Source organism: Athene cunicularia (genome assembly GCF_003259725.1).
Source record: "Athene cunicularia isolate RWA chromosome 3 unlocalized genomic scaffold, athCun1 chr3_part1, whole genome shotgun sequence".
NCBI lineage: Eukaryota > Metazoa > Chordata > Aves > Strigiformes > Strigidae > Athene > Athene cunicularia.
Window position 1 is genome coordinate 61,389,627 of NW_020799097.1, and position 24,936 is coordinate 61,414,562.

Here is a 24,936-nt window from a genome sequence, read left to right on the forward strand (position 1 = left end):
GAGATGGGGTGGAACAGTGTTGTAGAAATTATTTTTAATACTCCAACAAAAATTTCAAAGAATTAAAAATTGGTTATTATTGGGCCACAACCCACTTCTGTGTGCCTGAACTCTACACCACTGAAGTCAGAGGGATTCAGTTCTATTGCCTCCAGTGTCAAGGTCAAGCCTACAACAACCAACACTATCATATAAAAACATACAGAACTGCCTAGCAAAGCAATTAATTTTTTCTGCAAAATCAAGTCAACAAATCAATGTGCAATGATTATGCTGTTAGATAAGGCAACCTGAGAAATAGAATGCCATTATAATTACAGCATATTAACAGCGATTAACATTCATTAACATTCGGATTAATTATTATTAATTAGCATTACAGAATCAAGGAGATGAGATCTTAAAGGATCTGCAGTGAAATCATGGTGAAACTTGCTGTGTGTGTGGAGGGTCCTTTTCATACCACCTCCCAAAGAGTGTTACACTCAAAACTGGCTTTGATGTACTAGTCCGACTTATCAGCCGTCCATCAGTTAGCACCTAGTTATGGAAAAGTAAAATAAACAGGAACATCAGCAAAGCAGTACTATTGTATGAAAACCACAAAATAATATATTCATTAATGTTGACCCAGCTGAGAGATGTGGTAGCTCACTTGGAGCTACCATGAAATCTGAGGAAAAACTACACTTCTTTCTTGAGGAAGATCTTGTTCTAGGGGATGTGGAGGGACAGGGAAGAAGGCAATCAGCAAAATGGACCTGCTGTATGAATAAAACCAGGAAAATTAGGCAGAAATAAAGCTGTCTTGAACTCAAGCCAGTTACTGAAATAGAGGATACTGATAACTACCAAGTTGCTCATGTGTCTTATAGTGGCTTTTTGACCATTTGTGTTACACGTCTGACAACTCACAAAGGTGTCCCATTACCTCAAATTCCCCGGGGGCCAGCTGCACCCCACTGTACAAGACTTCTGGAAAGACATAGTTGGTGCCAAATGTGCCACTGAGGGAGAACCTCTCAAACTTGGTCCTAGCTGTCTCCACTGGCTGCCCACATGTGTTCAGGTCTGTGCTCTTGCACTTGAGAAGCGTGCATATCTGTGGGGAGAAGGACACAGAAAAGCAAAATATCACTAAGCTTTCAACAATCAAGAGCTAGATTTGATTGTAAGAAAAGCTACTATGATGAAGAAATGATCCAATACTTCTACTCATTTATTTAGGCCAAGAGGATCTGTGGGTGGCATATAAAACTCTGTAAAAAAACAGTTCTTTGTCAGCACCACAAGAAAGCACTGTGTCTGTGTCTACACACGAGTGTTTATGAGTTATGTGTGCATTCATGCATAATGCATATGCATTTAGTCATAGATGTGGGATAGTTTGTGATGTAGGTAAGTTACTTCAGCTCTGGCTGAGTTTCCTAAAAAGCCGAAGCCACACTTATTTGCCTACTCCAGTGGGAATACACTAAAGCTATAGAGGAAATATATAAAGATATAGCACATTAAAAAAAGCCTAACAGTGAAATTTAAAAGAATCAATACACTGACAAGCTACAAATGTTATATCCATATTTAGTTTCTTATTTTTTGTTAGATAACTGCATGTTAGAGAATCACATGACTGCAATGGTAAAAATCACTGAGCAGAAAACAGCTCTCTGTGACAAGACCATCCCTATGAAGACAGGGAGAACTCTACAATCTCTTTCCCTTTTGTACATATATATATGGAAACCTCCTTGAGGTGTTATAGCACAAAGTCAACTCAGGGTCTTCACTTTCATAATTTATAACAGACAGGCAGGATCAACATCCCTAATGAAGTCAAAATGCATCATGAACAACTGTTTTCAGAGGAGCCTAAAAAATGCCTCCTCTTAAACCCCCTCAATCAAAAATGAGATAAATGCAAATGGACTGCAAAGAAAGTGTTGCAGCCCTCCCACTGTCCAAAGAAGAACAGAAAACCTTTACCTGCAAATAATACTCTCCTTCAACAACATGTAGCCCATCAAAGGCACCCAGAACATAAATGTCGTCTTTCTGCTTCTCTTCCATCTTGTAACTCAGATGGCAACAGAGGTCCTGCTGGCAAATGGCACAATCTCCCTCAGGTTCAGTGAGCTCCGTGAAGGAGAAGGTATCATGATAAATAACCCCACTGAAATAGTGGTTGTTTGATGGAAGCTGTTCAGTCCTGCTGGCATATGATTTCCAGTCAACAGCAGCAGGATAGTCAGGAGAGAGACGTGGGTGTGAACTCAGTTCTGTCACCAAAAGGTGACCACTTTCCATTTCTGTATTGTAATAATATGCTCTCGGACCTTCTGGGGCATAAATACCACTCCCTGCAAACACATAACACCAGAAAGCTTTTAATCTGAAAGTAAGTGTATGGGACAAGTAAGCAGTCTTCACTAATTAAACATGTGTACTAATTAAACATGTGCCAAATTTTATTCTAATGTTTACCAGATTGTTTTGAAACTAAATCAAGCCTCCACAGACTACAATGCTAACCTAATGCTTTTTGCAATCAATGGAAAGTAGACCAAACTCTGATGTTTCCTATATTGTAAGTGATTAGTGTGCCAATTATATGCCATTATATATGATTTAAGTGGCTGAAGCTGTACATTCCTCATTGAGTTTAGCTGAATTAGCAGTATTTCTGATTAAAATTAATGGTAACACTGTCAAATCAAAAAAAAATCTGTAAGGGAAAGGTATTACCAAAAGTCACATCTTTATGCAAGCTCTTTACATAAATACATAAATCTTTAAAACCCAGAGTAAAACTTATCCATAAAGAATATGAGTTGTATGACATAAGGTCATCAATGACTAAGAACTAAAGGACCGGCCTATATCTGCTTTTATTTGGAAGGCAGAGTTTAGGGCTACATTTCAGCAACACCAGTAAGTCTCTCTCGCTTCTGCAAGCACATGCACACAAAATTTGTGTTTGACTTCTAGCATCTGCTCAATAAAAATATACAGTGAAAACAGAGCTTGCAAAGAAAACATGACACAGCCTCCAGCCCAGAAGTAATGTTTGCAGGACTCAAAAGAACATTCCTCAGAGTTAGGTTTCCACCTAGTGGAGGAAAAAAAGTTTGGGCCTTCACATGATCAAAATAAACACCAGGGTCAGAAGATGAAGAATCACATGCATAAGCTCTCAGGACTGATCATTTAATAAATAACTAAAGGTGTTCTAGTCAACTTAAGCACTTCTGAGTTCTTCTGTATCACATTCTGATTTCCTTTTTGTCTATACAGGTCCTAATCCCATTGGTATGTGAATGCATGCCTAAAGCTGATGGGAATTTCTGCTCAGGTCAACTGCACTACATAGATGTAAATGTTGCCCACGTGAACAAGATCAATTAGAGCAATATCATATTACCTGTCATGTCTAAAGTGGAGTTGCACGTATTTGCTGAAAGAAAGTTGACCCCCATTCCCATGGCCCATGCTGAGTGAAACTGGACTGCTGACAACAGTGGAAGAGTGTTAACCCAAGCGGTTGGGAACAGAATGGTGTCAACCTGAAATCTGCTTGCCAAGACCACAGCTGGGTCATGGAAGAGTATGTCTGCACAAGTGAAAATGCCAAAGTAGCCAAAGGAGGTATTGAAAGTCACAAATTCAGGATCCTTGGGGTAATTAAACTGTTTCTCTGTCACAAAAAGGTTGTACTGTTCATAGAAAGGAAGGAACGGGGGAAAAAAAATATTAGAAATCAAATCATTTAAATCAGACTAATATTGAATATTGAATATAATACTCATTCACTTAAACACAAGTAATAAAGATTATGTTGTGTGAACATGCTGTATCTTAATTTTGAAAAGAAGAATTTATACCACTTCAAGAGGAGTCAAGCACAAACATCCATGGTTCTGATTTATACCAGTGAAGGAGGATTTGTATTTAGTTAGCAACAGTTTAGGGCATTAATGTTTTATTATCTCATGTGTTACTTCATATTGAGAAGCAGTAAAAATAGAAGGCTTATTGAGTTTGAATTAATGTCATTTAATTACTTGCTATTAAATTCAGAATAGCAGGAATTAATATCTCTTAAGGCAGTGGCTTTCACCTGCCCTCTGACGCCTGCTCTATAATGGCTCCATATACAAATACATTTAAGCCTGGGAAGCAGCTTCTGTTTCACATCTTTAATCACCTGAGGATCATGCACTTCCTGAACATTGTAAAATCCTCTTACCTTGTGGTAACGAGCCACCAGTTTCCCTTCTGAGTCAAAGACAACATTGGTATTGTACTGATAGCGACCATCACTTGGGCACCTTGGATCACTGGAGTTACATGGCTTCTTGTCTCCCATATTTGCAACCACATAGATGGAGTTATTCTTTGCCATACAGCTTAGTCTTTCCAGAACAGGTGAGGGAGCAAACCTAAACATCAGGGAAGGAAGAAAGGAAATAAAAAGTCAAAACCAGCCAATCCATAAAAATGACAACACCAAGACTGCAGATCACAAGAATGATAAGTTTAAGTTATTCATATCTAATATGAAACTGTCATTTTCTGTTATTCAACACAAGGCAGTGGTTTTGTGCTTCAAAGCTTAGTGTGCTGAAACTGGCTTCACCTCACATTGACTATGTGAGGAACACAGGGATTTCCTTGCAGTGAAAGCGAATCTTTGTACCTTAAAGTCTCCCTTCTGCTGCCAGCATGTGGCACAGCACTGACGTTACTCCAACACATGGGCTAATCTCAGACGTTCTGCTTCAGCTCTTGATTTAGCTGCTGTGCTGAAGTAGTTTAGGATTTATTTCTTCTATGGTGTGTTTTGTTACCTTTCACCAAATATTACAGCTTCAAAAAATGGTGCAATTTATTAAGGAAAATAAAAGAATAAAAAGGCTACCATATCATTATTCAAAAATATAAATTTGAAACTGTACAGCATATCCTTTCAGTAGTAGCTGTTATTTTATTCACAATTATTCCTAATATTCCTGTATCTTAAATATTTTCTTCAACATGCATGGAATACATTGCTGAAACGTAGATTCTATAAGTTTTTATTTTTCTTTTAAAGAAATCTTAACCTTTATGAGTATACTAACTAAAATCAAAACAATTACAGCAAGAAAAAAACAACAGAGAAAAATGATGAAGTTGCCAGAAGATATTTATGGCAACTACACATTGTCTAACCTGCCTTCATTTCACAGCAGTTGCTCCAAGACATTTAAAACTATCAACAACCACTTCTAAAGGTAGCCGTCTTTCCCATCAGACTGTTTGTCCATGCACAGCAGTGATGATACCTTCCAGGATCAGCACATGGAATCCAGTTCACCTCTGGGTCTGGGATATCCTCAAGGTAAGGGTATATTGTTTCCCTTGTGAAGACCCAGCCATAAATGCCATCTTCAGGCGTCACAATGATATGGGCACCCTAGTACCAACATACAAACCCAGAACACACCATTAAGAAAATTAGTAAATGGTCAGTGTTTACCAAAGTGAACATCTCCAGCTCTGTCATAATACCTGTCTGGCTGCTTCCTTAATGGCTGCTTCCAAAATTGCCATATTTTTGTCCATCAGCACCAAGGCCTCCTCAGGAGGAACGGGCACTTCAGTGTCCTCTGACAAGAGCACGCTGTGCTCGTAGACGGCTGCGATGTAGCTGCCCAGGGCACAGGCCTCCACTGCGGACAGCACCGAAAGCACGGCACAGGCACAGGCACAGGCACAGCCTTTAGGAAGGCCCATGCCTGGGGGCTGGAAGTCGCCCAACAGGAGGCCGGGGACAAGCAAAGGCAGGGGGGGGTTAAAAAGAAAAGTCTTGTACAAAACCTGGGAGTTCCCCAGAGCGGCAGAAAGCTGACACCAGGAAATGCAGTCGCCCCGCCCAGAAGGTCGGGCACCATCACAGGCGAGAGAGCCGCCGGCATTGAGCAATGCGGCCTTGCACCACCGGCAGGGGAGTCACCGCTCTGCTGCAGCTGAAGAAACACGTCGCTTGCCAGGTTTACAGATGATTCGGGCATGGCACTGCTGTAGTAATGCAGTTCAAGGCAAGCCCAGGTTACCGCAGGAAAGCAAGCCAGAGTTTGGGAAATCTCAGCAAAAACCAGCACGGACACATGGCTGCCCGAGCTCGAGGGTGCGGGTGCAGGCAGGGCTGCAGGAGGAGGCGGCCGGCCCCCAGCTCGGTGCTGCTGTGCTGGCGCTGCCTGTGCCGCCCCAGCTCAGGGCTGCTCCAATCTAGCCATGTGTAGTTTGGCTCTACGTGGCACAGTCCCTATTTACTACAGCTTCACAGATTGTTCAAAGGTGTTAGCAACAGCAGATGGATATTCAGATCTGCCACCACATGAGACAAGCACAGCAGTAGCCAGGGGATTGCTAAACTTCCTACAGGAGGCCTGACTGATCTGCTTTAACCATGTGTCCAGGACCCCTGCATAATCATGGCAGGAGAGCATGCTTGTCAGTTTAAGAAGAAACCTGGAAATAGGATTCCCCTTTGGGTTTCTTTCACCTCTGTTGTGCATGTGAAAGAATGAGGAGGCGAGAGGATGTGTTTCCAGAAAACTAGAGGGATTAGTTAAGCCTGTCTAGTTTCTACTGGAGTGCTAGTGAAGCTCACATGCTGCAAGACATCTCATTAATTTCAAGGACTTTTGTGCTCCTAGCCATTTCCAAGTCCTAATGGCACAAGCCAGGTAAGTGAACAAGTCATTCCACAAAGAGAGATAATTAAGTCTCATGCCTACTGATCTGCATCTTGTGTGCTTTTAGGACCTCTAGTCCTTCTCATCTGCCTCACCATCAGCACCTCAGGGCCAGCACTTCATAACAGGTTGAGGTTTACATTCCCAGTTTCAGTAAAGTCTAACATCTGATACAAAAGGAAAGGGAGCTGTTGCCAGGATGTGTCCAGGGGAAGCCTGCCCTTTGGTACCCTAATGCTTCACAGTTTATCTGGCTATCAGAGCAGTTCTTGCTAGTGCCCTCAAAAGGGCTCTGGCAGAGAAAAGCATTTCTCATATAAATTCCAGCAGTTACTCACAAGAGAAACTGATTGGAAATTGCTAGGATTAGACCCTTTTTCTTATTTATGGAAAAATGGGTACCACAGAGAACCCTTTCTAGGACTCAGTTCTGGACTCAAGGACAAATTAAAAGACTTTTGCCACAACCGAGGTCAAGAAATCTAGCGTGAGTTCACCAGGCATTTCTTTGTCTCGGTTTCCCTTGCCTTTTTTTGCTGAGCATCTGGACATGAGGAGGGTTTTTTTTTCTCTATTGTTGGAAAATTGTAGACCTTGACTTTGATAGATTTACAGTTGCCAACACAATTAGTACAGACATTCCAGCTGGCATTCATTAGTAGAATAGCTCTCACACACAGCAATCTGAGTCTTCATATATTATACAAACATACATATGTCTGTGGATGTACTTCTACACACATAATGCCAAGTCTCCTCTAGAACTGAAGATCAGTTAGTTCTGTGTGGAGATACACCTTCTTTTCATCACCTTTGCCTCCCCTTTTCAGGCACTTTCAAGTGCTGGTAGACACAAAGTCCTTTAGACTCATATTGTCTAAGAAAATTCACAAAACTTAGGAAAAAAAAAGTTGCTTTAATGAAAACACTATTGTGCTTAATGCTTTGTCATTCCAAAATCTGTTTCAACGTTTTATGTTATCAGTTAAGGTATTACAAAATAATGAATTTTGTTTTAAAAAATACAGAAATCATGGTAGCAAAATAGTAGCTTTACCAAGAATAATGCACAGCAGGCTCAACTATAGAAACCAAACATTTGAAAACACACCTCTTCACATACAGTGGTGCACTGTATATGAAACACAATTAAACAGGCTGACATCTGAGGATTATTCATCACTTCAGCCAATCCACATGAGGACTTCCAAAAGAAAGGCAGTCAGTGTTCAGTGTTTCAAAACTGTAATGCAGCTACAACTAAGCCACAATTGGTTGTTCACTAAGGGATCATGCATGTAGTCCAGCTCCAGAATAATGAAACACTGTTAAGTCCACTCATTTCAACACTAGGTTAAACCAAAATAGTAAACAGAGAATTGCAAGTATGTCTGGCTATGTTTCACTGCCCATCAGATGAGTCCTTTCTTCATTATCACCAGGAGAAGTTTGCAGACTGGAACTGGAACTGTTTGCACAAGGAAGAGAACAGGAAAAAAAAAACAGGTTTAATATTCTCAAGATACAATATCAATATTCTCTGGACAATACCAACATTATAGCAAAAAAAAAAAAAAGCACCACACATTATGTGGAAAGAATTATGTGGATCACTAGATTTGGTTTCCCACTATTTGTACAGAAACATGTATTACTGCTTTCACACCTATCATTTCACAGAATCACAGAATGGTTTGTGTTGGAAGGAACCTTTAAAGGTCCTCTAGTCCAACCCCCTGAAATGAGCAGGGACATCTAAAGCCAGATCAGGCTGCTCAAAGTCCCATCCAACCTGGCCTTGAATGTTTCCAGGGATGGGGCATCTACCACCTCTCTGGCCAACCTGTTCCAGTGTTTTACCACCCTCATTGTAAGTTTATTCCTCATATCTAGTCTGAATCTACCCTCTTTTAGTTTAAAACTGTTACCCCTTGTCCTAACACAACAGACCCTACTAAAAAGTCTGTCCTCATCTTCCTTGTAAGTCCCCTTTAACTACTGAAAGGCTGCAGTAAGGTTTCCCTAGAGCTTTCTCTTCTCCAGGATGAACAACCCTAACTCTCTAGGCCTGTCTTCATAGGAGAGGTGTTCCATCCCTCTAATAATTTTTGTGGCCCTCCTCTGGACCCGCTCCATGTCTTTCCTGGGCTGAGGACTCTACAGCTGGACACAGTACTCCAGGTGGGGTCTCAAGAGAGCAGGGTAGAAGGGGAGAATCACCTCCCTTGACCTGCTGGTCAGGCTTCTCTTGATGGAGTCCAGGATATGGTTGGCTTTCTCAGCTGCGAGTGCACATGGCCAGCTCATGGCCAGCTCTTCAACCACCAGTACCCCCAGGTCTTTCTCAACTGGATTGATCTCAATTCCTTCATCCCCCAGCCTGTACTGATACCAGAGGTTGCCCTGACCAAGATGCAGGACCTTGCACTTGGCTTTGTTGTACTTCATGATGTTCACATGGGCCCACTTATAGAGCTTGTCCAGGTCCCTCTGAATGGCATCCCGTCCCTCAGGCATCTCAACTGCACCACTCAGCTGGGTGTCACCTGCAAATTTGCTGACAGTGCACATGATCCTACTGTCTATGTCTTTGGTGAAGGCAGTAAACACTACTTGTTCCAATATGGACCCCTGAGGGACACCATTCGTCACTGATCTCCATCTAGACATTGAGCCATTGACCACTATTCTCTGAATGTGACCATCCAGCCAACTCCAGCTCACAGACACACTCCTGGAGAAACCATCAGGAAGGTTTACTTCTTAATGCCACAGTCTTGTTGCTTGTATAGAACAGGCATTGTCTGGTTTAGGTCTCTGTTTAGGTGAGTAGGGATTTAGAAAAGCAAAAGATACAAAGTATTTAAGCAGTATTTTTACTGCTCATCTTGTCATTCATTATCAGGTTGGTAGTGAGGAAAAAATGGAAGCACAGGTTTCAAAGGTTTGCTTTATATGGCTGCAAGTAAAATAAAGAATAAATATATCAGCATACCTTGTCCTTGTTGCCTCAATGATATAGAATATTCCAGCTGCAAGACCCTTTGAGGAAACAATCAGTTATAATTATAATAGTAATAACCTTATTTGATAGCTTTTAATTGCAATAGATATAAATAGCAAAAAATGTGTAATTACTTACACTCAACAGTGCCCATCCTCCCTGGATGGCTGAGGCCCATTCAAAGCCCAGTTTTTCATTTAGAAATCCTCCCAGAGTGGGACCTGCAAATGCCCTGCAACAAATCAGAATGAAGCATTGGCATCCCAGACAAAAAAAAACAGATCATTTTCTCAGAGAAGTTTTTTACTGTGTTGTGTGGCCTCCCTCCATTTATTCTCCCCACTTTGTCAACAAAGAAATTGTTTTCCACAGACCTAACTTTCCTATAATCCAGAATAAGTATTAATTCTTTGTTTGCAAGGACTCCAATAAACCTGACTAGTTATCTCCTCAGCTGGAAATAGGATCCACATCAGAAAGCTGAATGCACACTTTTCCATATCTGGAAAGGCTTAAAGCCCCCATTAAGGACCATGTTAGAACAGGGCATCTAGACCAATCAATTCTGTCACAGAACAAATTTAAAATCTCATCCCTCGAAATGTATAACTTCCAAACTTCAAGAGAAAACTGATTGATGTAGACAGGTGGGGAGGTACCTTGTGACTGATGCAGTCACTGCAAGGTTGAGCTGTATATAACTGCCTTGCACCTTCATGCCTGTCTAAGAATGCCATGAAAGGTTATGCAGCTGCTGTCACTTTATGTAAGGTCTTACATGATTCAGTCTCTCACTACAGAAAGGGACAAAACTAGAGAGACCTCCTGGAAGGAAGTCATGAAATTAAACCAGATTTGATAACAGCATAAAACTGGGGTTTGGCAACTTTATACTACCTATATTGGTACTGAATCCTACACCAGATGAACAGGACAGCTAGAACTTCAGTTAGCTTAGAAAAAAAGTGGTGCAAATTTGTACCACTGAAACCCACCTGCAACCACAGAGGACTACAAGGGCAGATAAAAAAAATCCTGGAAGTGGCTGTCAATATGGGGACTCCATCACTTCCCACTGAGTGACAACTCTGAAGGGTCACTCAGCCAGCAAGTGCCTTTCACTCATTTCTGTGATGACCACTGGGTAACAAACACAGACACATTCTGCTAAGCTACACAAACACAAACATTAAATAATGACTGTGCCTGAAAGAGAAGATTCTATCCCAAGCTATCCCAGAAAAAAGTAGGAGATGTGGAAGATTAAAAAGGTAGAATAGAATTAGTCAGGAGCAGATACCTTCTAGCTCACTCCATGTGAGTGGACTTAGCTTTTAAAAAATCAGGGTCCATCTCTCTCTGTATTAAGCATTAAATACTTCAGTGACAACAAAAATGACCACACAGAAGCACAAGCTAACATCCACTTAATCACCACAGCTTTTTGATATGCAGGGTAATACATTTCAAGGAAGACAAGTTCAGAATCCATTTGTTGGCTAAAAAGTTTTGTTTTAACATGTCCACCTGGCACCTGTTTAGCAAGAACCTTCTAAATCAAGATTAATGCAAAAAGTGCAGTTCAAGACTTCTGGTTGTAAGGCAGCAAGCTTTCATGTGGCAGTAGAGAACAAACGAACACTCATAGCTTCCAGACAGGTGACTGTATACCTACCCAAGGGACCACATGGCATTGAAGAGCCCAGATACCAGTCCCAGCAGACTCAGACCTTCTTCAAATCCATTCTCACTGCAGAAAGACAGACCAGTTAGAGTAGTACAATACATTACTGTATCTCAGTATATAGCCTTCCTCCATAAAGAGTTTTTTCCCTCCTTTTAATTTACACACAAATAGTTAACAAGCAAAAGTGTACAGTGGAATCAAGCAAAAGTGTACAGTGGAATCATAACTGTTCAGCCAGTACTTTCTTCTTTGCTGCCTCTTTGGAGGATTACAGTGCTACTCCTCATCTCTGATGCCTTCAAAGTGAGATTTCTAATATCACACCATCACTCATTCCCCATGTTTCATATAACAAGTGTAACGCTGTGGCAGGTGGCTTTTAAGAAGGTAAGACCTTGTTCTAAGAGGAAGATACTAACAGGAGTAAACCAAGACACTTCTAGGTCATTACTGTCAAGCCACATCACAGACCTTGTACTTTGAGCAAGTATGACACCTGTAGGTGCAGCTACCAATGCAGTCTGGAAATCTGGTGAAGACTGCTTGCTATTTATCGTCCTCAGAAGCTGAAATAAATCCCATGTATATGAAACCACACACACAGGTACCCCCATGGTATGAGACCCCGAAGTCTGGTGGACTTTGGTGTGTTCATGGTACTGAGGTACACATTTACAAAATTATGTTTGGAGTATGACAGAGGTGCTCAGTCAGAAAAAAATAAGACAAAAGAACAGTGGAAACATTTAAGTGTTACTCACTGCCTTTGCCTCAAGAAGGGGAGAAAAAGCCACACCAGAACACCACTTCATATTCACCCCTGAACATCAGCTGCAGTTTCCTACTGTTAAGTAACATGAAAGATGTGTTGGACCGAGTTACTTACTATGCATAGTGCAGTATCTCTGGAAACACTGGGATAGCACTCATGCCAAGGGAAAAGCCAATCAAAACCAGCACTAGCACAAACATCCACAGCTGACTGAAAAAGAGGCATTTGAAGGAAGTTAGCTGCTGAGGACTCTTTTCAAATAAGGACCCTGTTTAACTGAAGGCTGCTATATCAGCTCTCTATGACTGACCAGAAAACTAGGCTTCCTGAAGCCAAGGACTCTAATTGAACACTAAGACTTGAAGAATACAGTTCTATGCTTAAAAAGAGACTCTGTAAAATAACTTGAAAATCCTGTGCTGAAATTTCCTTATCAAATGCAGTTCATTTTAAGAGTAGTACATACAGAAGAGGTAGACAGATGAGCTTATCTTAGCAATACAGGGCTTGGTTTGTTGCACAAGTGAAAGATCTTGCAGCTAAAATTTTGTAGCCTAATATATTATAACCAGATAGACTTAGCTAAAGAAAAGAATGTTGAAGATTTTACTGATTTTTTTTCATCATTTTAAACATATGATCTCACCAGTTTCAAATGTATGATCTTCTTTAAAAATTACAAGTCTAGGAGGAAGGAGGTGACTAATTCTGCACGTTAGCAAGCCTATCATCACCTTTAACAGAGTATATAACCTAGGACAAAAGGACTGTACAGCTGTTTTGTAAATGTCACAGAGTGCTTTGCTGTGAATTAATTTGAGAGATACGGCAATGCAGTGTTCAGGTGCAACGGACATTGTCTTTACTTAGGTAGCTGAAAACTAAGCTATATATAGAAAGAATTAAAATCAATACTGCTGCACAGCCATGCAAATAAATCCCACAGTTAAGAAACTGATTAAATAGAGAAAATAAAAAATAAGATAGAAAAATAACTTTGTTTTCCTCCATTGGAAATGCCACAGAATTGGGAAGAAAGGAAAATAAAAATCAGCATTCTGCCCACCACACACATTAACTTGAAAAATCACAGTAACAGTAAAAAGCAAAGGAAAATAAATCTCCACTTTCCGATGCTTCCACTGCTTTACATTCATAGTCATATGTCAGAAGTTAAAAAAACCCCATTTCATTATCAGAGCTGCTAATTATAAACTTGTGGACATACATCCCTATAGTCATGATAGCTATCACAAAAACATCACATGAGAGGACAGGCTCAAGAAGAGGCAGTTCCATACCTTTCAATGTGCAGTACAGGAGCAGGCCCTAACATGAAAAAGCACAGTGCTGTTGTCAAGCCTCCAGATACCAGCAGCCACTTCCTAAGGTACTGGAAAAGAAAAGGAAGAGGTATGTAATTTAAAGATTTGAATTTGTAATGCAACTATTTTGTTCTTCATAATACCCCTCTTCTAAATCTTCATCTCCTGAAAGGTATGGCTCCTGTAGAGACCATCATTGCACACAAACTGGATATTCAGTTTCTCTGCCAGTTCTGAACACCATCAAGAAACACTGAAATCGTATTTCCTCATCACCAATGCAATCACTGGCAGCAGCTGCTTAATACAGAGATTTCTTCAGGGTACTGAGTAATCGTGCTTCTCTCTTAGCAAAGTATTTTAGGTCTCACTCCTCCTTAGTGTAAGAAATATCATGTAGCGTTGCATGTAATTCTCATGCACAAAGGTCACTATTAGATTGTGTCAGGGAAAAAAAGTGTCAGAAAACTGGTACCGTCCTTCATGCACAACATTCAAAGTGCTGGTTTCCTTGATCAATTAGCAGTGCTGTCAACCAGGCAGTTTTAGGTATATCACTGTCAAAGTCTCTTTCTACAGTGCAGTTAAGAACCACAGCCAGTCAGTGTGCTGCTCTAATTTGGATATTACACTTTTCAAGGGATAAAGTCAATACAGCTAACCAGAACATCTTTACTCCTCAAAAGCTGATTAAATTAGATGTGGTCAAAAGTACAGATAACTGGGACATATTTTCCTACTCTCCAATCCATATGGAAATATATTTCCATAAAAGAACGGCTGGTAATAGATTGTGCTTGGTCCACCAGAAAAGCTCAACACATTTCAACTACAGGATATTTGTCCAGCATCCTTTACTATTTTGGACATTCTTGTATTACCTGGACCTTGCAAAATATACCTTCAAGTTGACAGTATTCACTGCACATTCAAGGTCCTGAAAAACAGATCCCTTTACAGGACCAGGCCTACATCCATCGCTTCAATATGGGAAGTCCTCTGGTTTTAACTAAATGCATGAAATGCTTTACTAACCCTGCACAACAGCAGGGTAGTACTCACTGGCAGCTTGTCACTTAGGAATCCGAGGAGGGGAGAAGACAGGGAGTAGGAGAGTGCCAAACCAAGGAATACCAAGCCCACATAACCAGCTGGGAGTTTGAACTATGGAAAGGAAGACAAAACAAAACATCAAATGATACATGCTACCTTCATTAAAGAACAATCCAAAAATTGTATTTTAGGTCAAATAATTAAATGCATGATTTTAAGTATTTTACTGGTATCATACAGAGGTTTTTCAAGTATTTGAAGTCATCAGCAGAGCTCCAGTTTCCTTACACTTCCATTTCTAAGCATGAAGTGAAAACATCAGACACAACTTACTCAGATAAAGCCCAAATAATCTCAGGAGGAAATGCAATGCTATGTCCTTACACCAGCACTCTGTATTCTAATGTTAATATCTGGCATATTTGAAACAGACATTACAGACCCTGAAATTTTGATGGATTTAGTCTTTAATTCTCCAATCTTCAGTTTTATTTCCACTTAGAAAAGCATAAATACAGTAGTCATACACTGCTAATCATTGCATCTTAAGAGTAATAGTGCTATAAAACACAACTCTGGCTTTTCAAACAAAGGAGGATTTTTATGAGAATGAGTAAGAGACTTCTTGAAAACACCCTGAGGTCTACACATTCCTAATACAGTCGCATTTCCATACTGAAACAAAATGTGTAAGTAACCAAAACCATATTAGTCTCTCAAATGAGTGCTTTAACTACCAGCTAGAAGGTACTCCACGATGTTTCATGTGGCATGGACTACATAAATATTCACAATATCCTTGCCATATGCAAGCACATGATAATAACTCTAATTTAGTGGTTAAAACACCTGCCAAGAAGGCTACAGCCCTTCCACAGCAAGTATCTGTTAGCATAAAGCAGACTGAAAGTAGAAGAGTCACACCAGTGTGCAATATTCTACAGCAGAATAATTACAGATCCCTCCTGAGTGGTGGAAGACATACATTCACATACATTCCACTGATGGAGAGGATAGCACCAAGTCTCCTTCAACCTGGATGACTGCTCTAAGTACCAGACTAGCACAAACAAAATGCTATGCCCCAGAAAAAAACAATTAATAATCCACTCAAAAAGCATTGCTTAATTTCACGAGGGGAACAGAATCTTAAACCGTTTACAACTAGGAAACAAATAAATAAATATTAAAATAAATACAAACTAAATAAAACAACATTTGCCTTTTCAATGAACAAGTGAAGAAGTCTGCTGACAGGATACATAGTTTAAAGTTTAATTCTATCATTGCTGTAAGACAGGGCAGAGCTCTGATATCACATCCCCCAAAAAACATATGTCCACATCAAGAGGTGTGACATTGTCAGTAACTGTTTCAGGTTTACAGAATTTTCTTTCAGAAAGGAGGATAAAGTCCCTCCTTTACAAAACCAGCTGCCATGCCCTGTTGAAAGCCAATCAAGTGGAAAAAGCACATTTTAAAGGCCTTACATTTCCTCAAAGTTACCAAGACCCAGTGGCAACAGATGGTGTCAATGGAAACTGTGATTTGTCAGTACTGTGGAAATCGTTATTTGGAAATCATATTATTAACAGTTAATTAAATCAGTGTAGCTGGATAAGGCTTAATTTTGTTCAGGATATGTAAACCACATTTATAACCAGTTATTTACTATTTAGCAAGTTTATTTACTATTTAGCAAGACAAGACTTCCTTTCATGTTAACAGAACTTACCTTCTTTAGGATAAAGAGAGACATTGTGGGATCCAAAAAGCCCAAGCATGCACTTAGAGAAAATATAGTAAAACAGAGTACTAAGACTTTCGGCAGAAAAGCAAGCTTCCAAAAGGAGTCCTTGCTAGGGATCGAATCTGTTTCAAGAGAAAAGAAGGGGGGGACGGGATGGGGGGGGACGTCAACACTGCATTATTTTCAGCAGCATAAGCTCAAAACTTATCTTCTTGCTTTAGAACAAAAATCAGTATTGCCCTTTTCTAGTCCTATTACTCTTGTTATGTAAGAAATGAAAGTCAAGAGTAGACTATTACGCCCCACACTATTTTTAGATTAAAAAAAAAATTTGATAGGTGTGAAGAAAAGTACACAGTTTTTATTCCAACACTGCAAATCCCCAACTTGAACAAAAACATGTATTGTTCCCAGTTATGTGAAAAGAGTTACTTGTCTGCTAACTCTTATGCAAAGAAAAATCTCATGGATACATCTCAAAAAAACATGCACACATGAATGAAACAACCATTCATATCCAATCAGAGAAACATACTTTGAAAGTAAGATAAAGAGACTGCTGTATATTAGTTGAGATCTGACTGAATTTTTAAGCAACTAGTCATTCAGGTCTCCCACATGTTCATTCAGCTTGTACTTCAGACAGGAAGCCTCCTTCAGATGTCATGGTTGGATGTCATTTCTAAGGCAGGCTCTCTTCCTGATGCTCTTGGTGCTTTAATAATTGAATGTGTGAATGTGGTGTTACATAGAACTAGAACTTCATTCATTAGCATCCACCAGCTCAAAGCTAAAATTTCTTTAATGTAATTTCAAACTGGCTAGCAATATCATGACTCCACACAATTTCAGAGCTCACGGAGGTGGGGAGGAAGCCAGCAGTAGCAGCACGTGGTTAACCACTGTCAGTTTATTCTAAAAGCCAGTATTTATGAAGTTATTCTCCAAGGTTTTCATATTTAAGAAGAAAAAATATTTTTTAAATGCAATTTAAAATTACTAGTTTTTATTCTAGAAAAGACCTTGCAATTACAATCTTGTGTGAAAATTTAAGTTAACTTTCTGTCCAAGCAGGATTGTCTAAAATTTAATCAAATTTATATGACCTCCAGCACTTGAATTAAACCTCACATTTATTAACTTTAACATTCATTCATGATAATCAGATACTGCGTCATTCAGTATAAACAAACCCTTTTTGTTCTCCCTGTAATTCTGATTTTTTCCTGTTACCCCTCAAACATGTCAAGCTCTGTTGTTTTAGGCAAAACCTATCTCCAGCTTTTCTTCAGCTAGCTACAATGACAAACTGATACAAAGAAGACAAAACTGATCCTTTACAAACCCTGAAGTTAAAGAGACAAAAGAAAAAAAAAATCTTAATTCACTGTCACACAGAGTTCTTAGTGTTTGCAGAGATGGTCACGAGGTGTTGGATTCATTCCAGGACATCTGCATGCACTAATTTTAGTTTGCATTAAAACACGGGCCTGATCAAGATCACAGGTTAATTCAGCTGGAGCTTTGGCCTCTGAGTTGTATCAGACTTCAAAAACTGGTATTTTTCTAAAACACAGTTACAGACATGAGAAATTGTGGTTAGTGAAGGAGACAGGAAGAAGGGTGCTTACCGTATTTTGGCAATAGGCACATATTCACAGGCACCAAGACCAACACTACGCATCCCAGCGTAATGAAAGGGACCTCATAACCAAACGATTGATACAAAAAGCCACCTAAAGGCGGGCCCAGCACCAGTCCAAGTCCTGTAAAAATTTCAAGGCTGCCCTAAAGGATGAAAAAGAAAGCCAGCAAAAAAAGAGAGGAATGCTGAGAAACTCTAATGTAACAATAAAAGCAATCAATTTTTCTGAGGAGCAGCACAACATAGTCAGGCTAGGGAAAAGAAAAAGGCACCACATCACTAAGAGGGATAATGATTAGTAGAGACCTTCAGAAAGTGGGACAGCAAAAGGAATTTCACATTTGTCTGCATGACAGCAGTCACCTCCTTTGCTTCTCCATGGGAGAACCACCTCTACGGCAACATTAGCTATTCTGCTGTCACCTAACACATCCCTGTCCTGAGGCAAGACAAATGCTCTACTGATGGAAAGCATCTGTAGGACAACTCTGGATGAAGTGATCAACTCCCCCACCTTCAGTTACTCTCCAGCCTGAGGGGTTGGACCCAAACAAGCCTACTTGGATGGGTCATCATCTCATGGGATGAGTTACATGTGCCACGTTAAAGCTTTCTCTCCATAACCGACTGTTTGGATTCACTGACTAGGGGTATGAAATAACAGTGAAATTGTAATGAGGATAACTCAGATTATTTTGGCTATTTAATAATCTGACATCTTTTATGAGACACTAATTTTCAAAAGGACAATAACACACACTTAAGTCTTGTGTTACAGCACCATAACCACTGTCAACATCTGCCTCAATACTTGACTATCAGTACTTAGACCACTCCCTTTTAACAAGTAACAGCTGGTGGTAATAACTGCTTACAGTTAAAGTTTTGCTAACTTCTAGGACCCAGAAAGATAGCACAGGGTTTCATCCTTATCTTTATTTTAACTGATACAAGTCAGAGTGGTCAAATGGCCTGATAGTGGGCACAGTCAGCAATAGCCAAGTTCTTTATCCTAGGTCAGCCTAGGGTTCCAGCCTTCTACTTTCCTGGGGGAGGAAATAACTAATAACAGCACATGACTAGGAAGTCCTCAAACTTAGTTCTAGATAGGTCTGAGACATTTTGGTAGACTTCAACACATGGAATGCCCATGAGTTACCATAACTGCATACAAATAATGCTTTTACTTCTGTTGCTCATCAACTGTAAAAAATATTTATAATCGGTGAGACTTCAGTTCAAATCAGGCTGTACATCATTTCGCCTTTGTAAATCAATTAAAGGGGGGGGGGAGCAGAGCAGAGGCATTGCATATGGCAGATCAGGGGAGCATAAGGTAAACCTGACAGTGTAAGAAAAGTGGTATTGCTTATGTTCTGAAGTTCATACCTGCCCCAACAGAGGGATCATGTTGACAGATGCTGAACGTGCCACTTCTACAAGGCTGACATATCTATATTTAATAACTTCCCCATACATTCCCCTCATCCATTCCTTCAGACTTTATGATTTTATCACCTTGCTTCAAATAATCAGCTCTTCCTCCTGCCTCTGCCACCACCACAAGCAGAGCTCACAGTAAAAACCCTCTATCATGTCCATTTAAGGATAGTAAGTCTACATGAACGAATTTGAAAAGCTTTTGTTCTCATGCAGAGCATGTAATATGGCAAACAGCCCAATATTTGGTTTTGTTTACCATATTGGTGTTCTGTCTTCTGACAGCACCCTTTCCAGATTTTAAACAAAGGTAGCTACCAAGCTCCAGCTGTGTAGTGTTTCTGATTGTGGTCTTGAGGTGACCTTCATCACCAAGTACCATTTTCATCTATGCATCATGTTTATTGTGTTGCTATCATGGAATTTAATTTATTTTTAATTTTGATTATAAGATAGATAACTAAGTCCCTTTGAGTCAAGGTTACTTTACCTACCTATTTAAATTACATTTTAAAATTTGTAAACAGGAAATCTTAACCTTATAGATTGAATAAATACAAAACATGATTACAGTATATAACCTGCTTTCCAAGGAAATTGCCAGCCCCTCACTGCTGATACAATTTAGTAATTTTCTGCTAATCAGGAGGTCGTATTTTTATAGACATTTATTTATAAAAGTAACTATACAGCTTAACAATATTAATAAAAGCATCTACTTTTCCAATTTTAAGAAATGTTCTGAAGGACGTTCTTAACATTTGTTCACCCATTAAAATTTAACCCAGTTATTTCTGTCAGTCTATATTTTAATTGAAACCAGAATTTATTGAAAAAGAGAAAGAAAAAGCAACTTTTTATTAAATACAAAGCTTTTTTTTTTCTTAACATCATAAAACCCAGCTAAATACGGGTAGTATCTCTGGTTGTAATGAATCATTGATGACTAGAAATACTGCCCTTAAGATTTCAAGATGTTCTAGCTCTCCTCTTGTCATACCTTAATCAATAGATTAGAAAAATGAAACCAGGATTGTTTCCAGTTTTGCACCTTTCAGTCATTTAAATCAACACTATTTGAATGAATTAATCAAATTTCTTGAATTCATCCATATGTATTCTCACCATCCATGTCGAAGTAGTTGCTAAAAGCTGTATTAGTATTTTAATAGTCTGATTTCAACTGAAGAGATAACTACTGACATCAATGCTCAGCTGTCTTCAAAATATAAGCAACTAATACATACTGCTTAATTTATATCAAATTGAAGTTATGCTAAGTTCTAAACTTGTTCTAGAATTGTGATTCTAGACTACAAACAAACAAATATTATGTGACAATTTCAAATATGCCTGCATATGGGACAGCAGATTTTCTCCTCCTGGTTTTAAGCTACCTGCTGACAATTTATCATATTGCAGGTACTCAGCTTAACACTGGTTTTTGCACTTACCAGGACAGTAGCTATATTATTGGGAAATGCCTTTGCAAGGATTGAAAATGATGCTGTCATTGCTGCTGCAAAACCTACTGCGTCCATTGCTCTTACTAAAAAGCACAAACCGATGAACATCGGTCCACTTGGCACTTTGTCCAGCATTCTGGAAAAAAAACAGAAAATGGGGATCGCTCAGGATGCAACAAGTCATCTACTAAGGGCCCTGGAGCATCATGTCTTACTAATTAAAGGACACAGTTACAAGACACTCCATGCTTTCTTTTGCTACATCTTTTTGTATCACATCAGTGAAGTTATTCAAATTCCACCAAATGGTTTCTGGCAGCTTTTTCCTTTCCCCTTTCTTTGGTGGAAGAGAGCATGAAAAACCTAACCCGTGAAAAACTCAGTGCTATCTTCTGTTGTATTTCATCGCTTTTCCAAGCAACTGTGCAAGGAGTCTGACACAATGAGTTACAACTACCTGGTAAGAACTTCCTTCATTGTTAATAAAACTTTTATTTTCCTAAAAATAAGGTTTAGCCCCTCCCCCTGCCAGACAAAGCTTCTTATTTGCACTCAATATTTTTAAGAAAAGAATAATTAAAACATTATTCATAAATAGTTCCCTCACAGCTGCACTTTGACAGACTGCTTGCTTGCTGTTCATCAGCTATGGTAGTTATCTAAATACACAGAACCTTCCTTCTTTGCTTTCAGAGTACTAAACAAGCTTTGAAACCTACTGCAACGGAGAATTGTTCATTCTGCTTTACAAGGAATAGATAAAAAGATGAAAAAAGTTAGGTGACCTAACCAACACCCAAAAGATGCTCAAGAGTTTCCAGTTTTGTTTTGTGTCCATCTTTTCATATGGATGGAAGTGATTCAAAGACAAATGCAACAAAACCAACCAGCAAAAATTACTCACCCAAACAGAATGGTCACACATCCTGAAACAAACATCCCTGCCACAAACATGAAGTTTGCTCCAATACGTGTGAGCTGTAAATTAAATACCATTTTTACATGTCATTATTTCAAACCTAGATCAAAAATCTTTCAATGTAAATTACTGTTAAGAAATCAAAACATTATGGGCAATTTATAGCATATGCTACTAAAAGATCTGGAGACATTGCTTCTGCTGGTATGCCTTTGTGCAATACTGAACCTGAATACATTCAAAATCATTAAGACAATGGTGCAGTTAACTATTTCACAATGCTGCATCACACCTTCTGCAGAGCAGCCCTTTACAGCAGCACTGCTCATTATAAACAAAGTAATACTCCCTCCAGCACTGGGGGGTGATGCCAATTCAGCAATACCTGTCAAATACATAGCTCAGGAGAGTCAATGGAAACTGATTTTAAAGCAAATTTATCACCACCTTTACCAGCACAAAGCTTTGGTCTAGGAAGCATGGTAGCTTCAGGCTTCCCCATTCGTTACCAAGTAAAGGACCACACCTTACTTCATTTCAGACTCCAGAATGAAAGACAACAAGACGCAAGCCATAAAGCTAACTCAATCCTGTAACAAAGTACATCTCAGCTTCTAATTCCATGCTGTGACTTCTCCTAATGAGAGCAGGTATTTCAGACTCTTTTCTTGTTCAGACCTGGACAAAGTCCCTGTATTTCAGCTGTTATTACTAAAGCCCACATTTTGCCGAGTTCCACTGAAAGCCTCAGGATTTCTAACTTCTGAACTGTCTACCTCTATTGGTGCTCACCTCACCTGTCTGCAGTGAGGATGGCACGCTCACTCTCTCTCATTCCTGCAAAGTACTTGGCGAGGGTTGTGCCACAGTTGAATGCCATCACAAGCATCGGGGCTGGACTTACCAATGGCACTCGTGTGACACCTTGATGAGCCACCTCACCACCAAAGAAAATCATTCACCATGGGGTCAGCGAAGAGACCAGCCCCAATTTAGGGTATGATCCTGAGCAGCCCTAGCCAAAAATGCATGCACAGTGGTGCCCCAGCATATAAACAAACTGTTACATAATTTATTTGTAATTTCTCCAGCATGAGAAAAATCCTGAATCTGTAGGAAAAGTGAATTTGCAAGAACTGGACACATTTCCTTTATAGTGCTGTATAATGAAGTGGAAGGGGAAACTCAGTTAAGCAGCAGAGAGTCATAATAGGAGGAAATGTTAAGAAAAAGACAACATACCAGAAAAGAAGAAGGGGTGAAGCTAACTAAAGAAAAAAACCAAACACCTTAAGAACAGTGCCAAAGGCAAACAGAATATATAAGTGCAATAAATAAAATGGGGGAAAGGGAAGGGGAAAGGAGGTAATAGAAAGGAGAATTGATCAGCAGATTACTCAAAAGCAAACAGAACAGTTAACCAAAGAAACAAAACAGTTACATGTCTGCCGCCCTATGCTACCCTCAAAGCCGTAGAAGAGTAATTTTTAAATTGTACTGACAAGACTTAGATCTAATGCAGACTGAATGGCTAGGCTCCAGTTACCACAGCCTGAAGGAGTGCTACTGAAGAGACAGCTCCTTTCTCAGCCTTAGAGAACTGTCTTCAGGTACCAACATGTGTCATCACAGAAATAAGTTACAGTTTCAATTATACTTACATAATTTCCCAAGATTAAAGACGACAAGAAATTGATCAAAGCAAAACATCCAAAAATCAGGCCAACAACGGTGTTACTGGCACCTTTTTTTTCTGCCTGCAAAGAAGATCACAACTGTGTAAAGATGGAAGCAAATTCGTGAGGTGAGTAACAGTCATGGCTTGTATATTTAATTTTTTTAAATTCTCTAGTAGCGCAGTTACAAAGTAATTTCCTTTCTCAAAGGCAACAGCAGTTCATAAAGCAGTTCATAACAACACAGCAACTTGAAGACATGTTGCACTTCTATTTAAGCTACACGTAATCAAGGAAAAGCAACGTTCTTTCCTCAACGAATGGAAACACCGTGCTGTTTGCTGAACTACTGAACACGTGACCAGATGTTATAGAGGTGGCTTCAACTGTATAAAGTCTGGCAAGAGGGCAGTGAACAGAGTTATCTGTTATCTTCACTGCACCATGACTCCCCATAACAAGAACCAGGAAAAATTTTGACTTTGCAACTGGTAAAGTGCACTTACTTGGGTACAAGCAGTACATAGGCATATTTGAAACAAAAATAATCTTAACATTTCTGTGTTAATACTTGGGAACAACATGGTCACAAGAAATGGATTTCTGCTGCAAAGGTACCATGACCACTTTTTTTCATCCTGTATTTAAACATTGTATTGACTCAACATAAGCAGAGGATTATTTTTTTCCTCTCCAGTTGCTAGGTCAGAAGTTTAACACAGAGAATGATAACCCAGGATGTGTTAACAGAGAGGTAGCTATAAATAAAAAGTCATTGAGTGGCTAAGGCATTGAAATGCAAGTCAGGACACGGGCAGTTTTAATCGCAGCTTTACTACCAAACTGCTGTGCAACACTGAGCAAAAAACTACTTCATTTCCTCAAGCATCCATTTCTACCTCATTTCATTAGTTTGCTGTCTCCTCTGCAGCCACAGGGAAGACGCAATTAGTCCACGGGCAGGATCCAGGCCACTGTTACACACACACTATTTTAGCCAGCACCAGGCTATCACTATGAATTCCCAGAACTGAAAAGTCTTAACTCGGAGCTTACAGCCAGACATGAAGGTCCCACGGTGTTCAAGATCCTTTTAAAAGTTTCAACATGCGGAAAATAATCTAAAGAGTAGCTGGCTAAATTGTTTACCTCTGAAGGGAAAAAGGGTCCCAGGATTGAATAGCATATCATTGAACTGAAGTTTATAGAAGCTGTCGCGATCACTGTAAATAGCTGATCTCTGGTAAGCCGCCTTGACTCCTCACCAAGTGCTTCTGGCATGCCATCTTCTTAAAACGCACAATGACAAGGACAAAATAAATTATTACGAACTGGTAGACGGAATTACGATTTGCAAGTCGGGTTTGAAATCCGCACAAAGCTCTGCCCCCGCCGGCCGGGGGCGGAATGCGCCGCAGAGGCATCAGCCCGCGGTGCGGCGCGGTGCGGTGCCGGCCCGCGG

The 24,936-nt window shown here is 39.8% G+C and overlaps 2 protein-coding genes across 3 annotated transcripts in view; both read right to left on the minus strand.

Moving 5' to 3' along the window:
- Positions 1-297: 297 nt before the first annotated feature.
- Positions 298-6,252, minus strand: LOC113478768 (vascular non-inflammatory molecule 3-like). The gene is made up of 7 exons (XM_026846238.1): positions 5,548-6,252; positions 5,322-5,452; positions 4,244-4,436; positions 3,419-3,710; positions 1,984-2,357; positions 932-1,102; positions 298-540 (listed from the first exon to the last, which is right to left on the minus strand). The coding sequence occupies exons 1-7, from the start codon at positions 5,770-5,772 to the stop codon at positions 421-423; spliced, it is 1,506 nt and encodes a 501-aa protein (XP_026702039.1). The 5' UTR covers positions 5,773-6,252; the 3' UTR covers positions 298-420.
- Positions 6,253-7,633: 1,381 nt separating this feature from the next.
- The window catches only part of SLC18B1 (solute carrier family 18 member B1), a 17,560-nt gene continuing 257 nt past the window's right edge, over positions 7,634-24,936 (minus strand). Inside the window, exons 2-14 of one of the 2 annotated variants that reach the window (XM_026846239.1) lie at positions 24,624-24,763; positions 23,460-23,555; positions 21,784-21,857; positions 20,868-21,015; positions 17,960-18,116; positions 16,314-16,450; positions 14,588-14,689; positions 13,502-13,593; positions 12,315-12,410; positions 11,417-11,491; positions 9,880-9,973; positions 9,733-9,779; positions 7,634-8,205 (exon numbers count right to left, since the gene is read on the minus strand). In XM_026846239.1, the coding sequence (XP_026702040.1) occupies positions 8,133-8,205; positions 9,733-9,779; positions 9,880-9,973; positions 11,417-11,491; positions 12,315-12,410; positions 13,502-13,593; positions 14,588-14,689; positions 16,314-16,450; positions 17,960-18,116; positions 20,868-21,015; positions 21,784-21,857; positions 23,460-23,555; positions 24,624-24,755 (1,323 nt within the window). In that variant the 5' untranslated portion in view covers positions 24,756-24,763 and the 3' untranslated portion in view covers positions 7,634-8,132. The remainder of the gene's footprint in view (positions 8,206-9,732; positions 9,780-9,879; positions 9,974-11,416; positions 11,492-12,314; positions 12,411-13,501; positions 13,594-14,587; positions 14,690-16,313; positions 16,451-17,959; positions 18,117-20,867; positions 21,016-21,783; positions 21,858-23,459; positions 23,556-24,623; positions 24,764-24,936) is intronic. The other variant, XM_026846240.1, reaches the window with a different exon arrangement.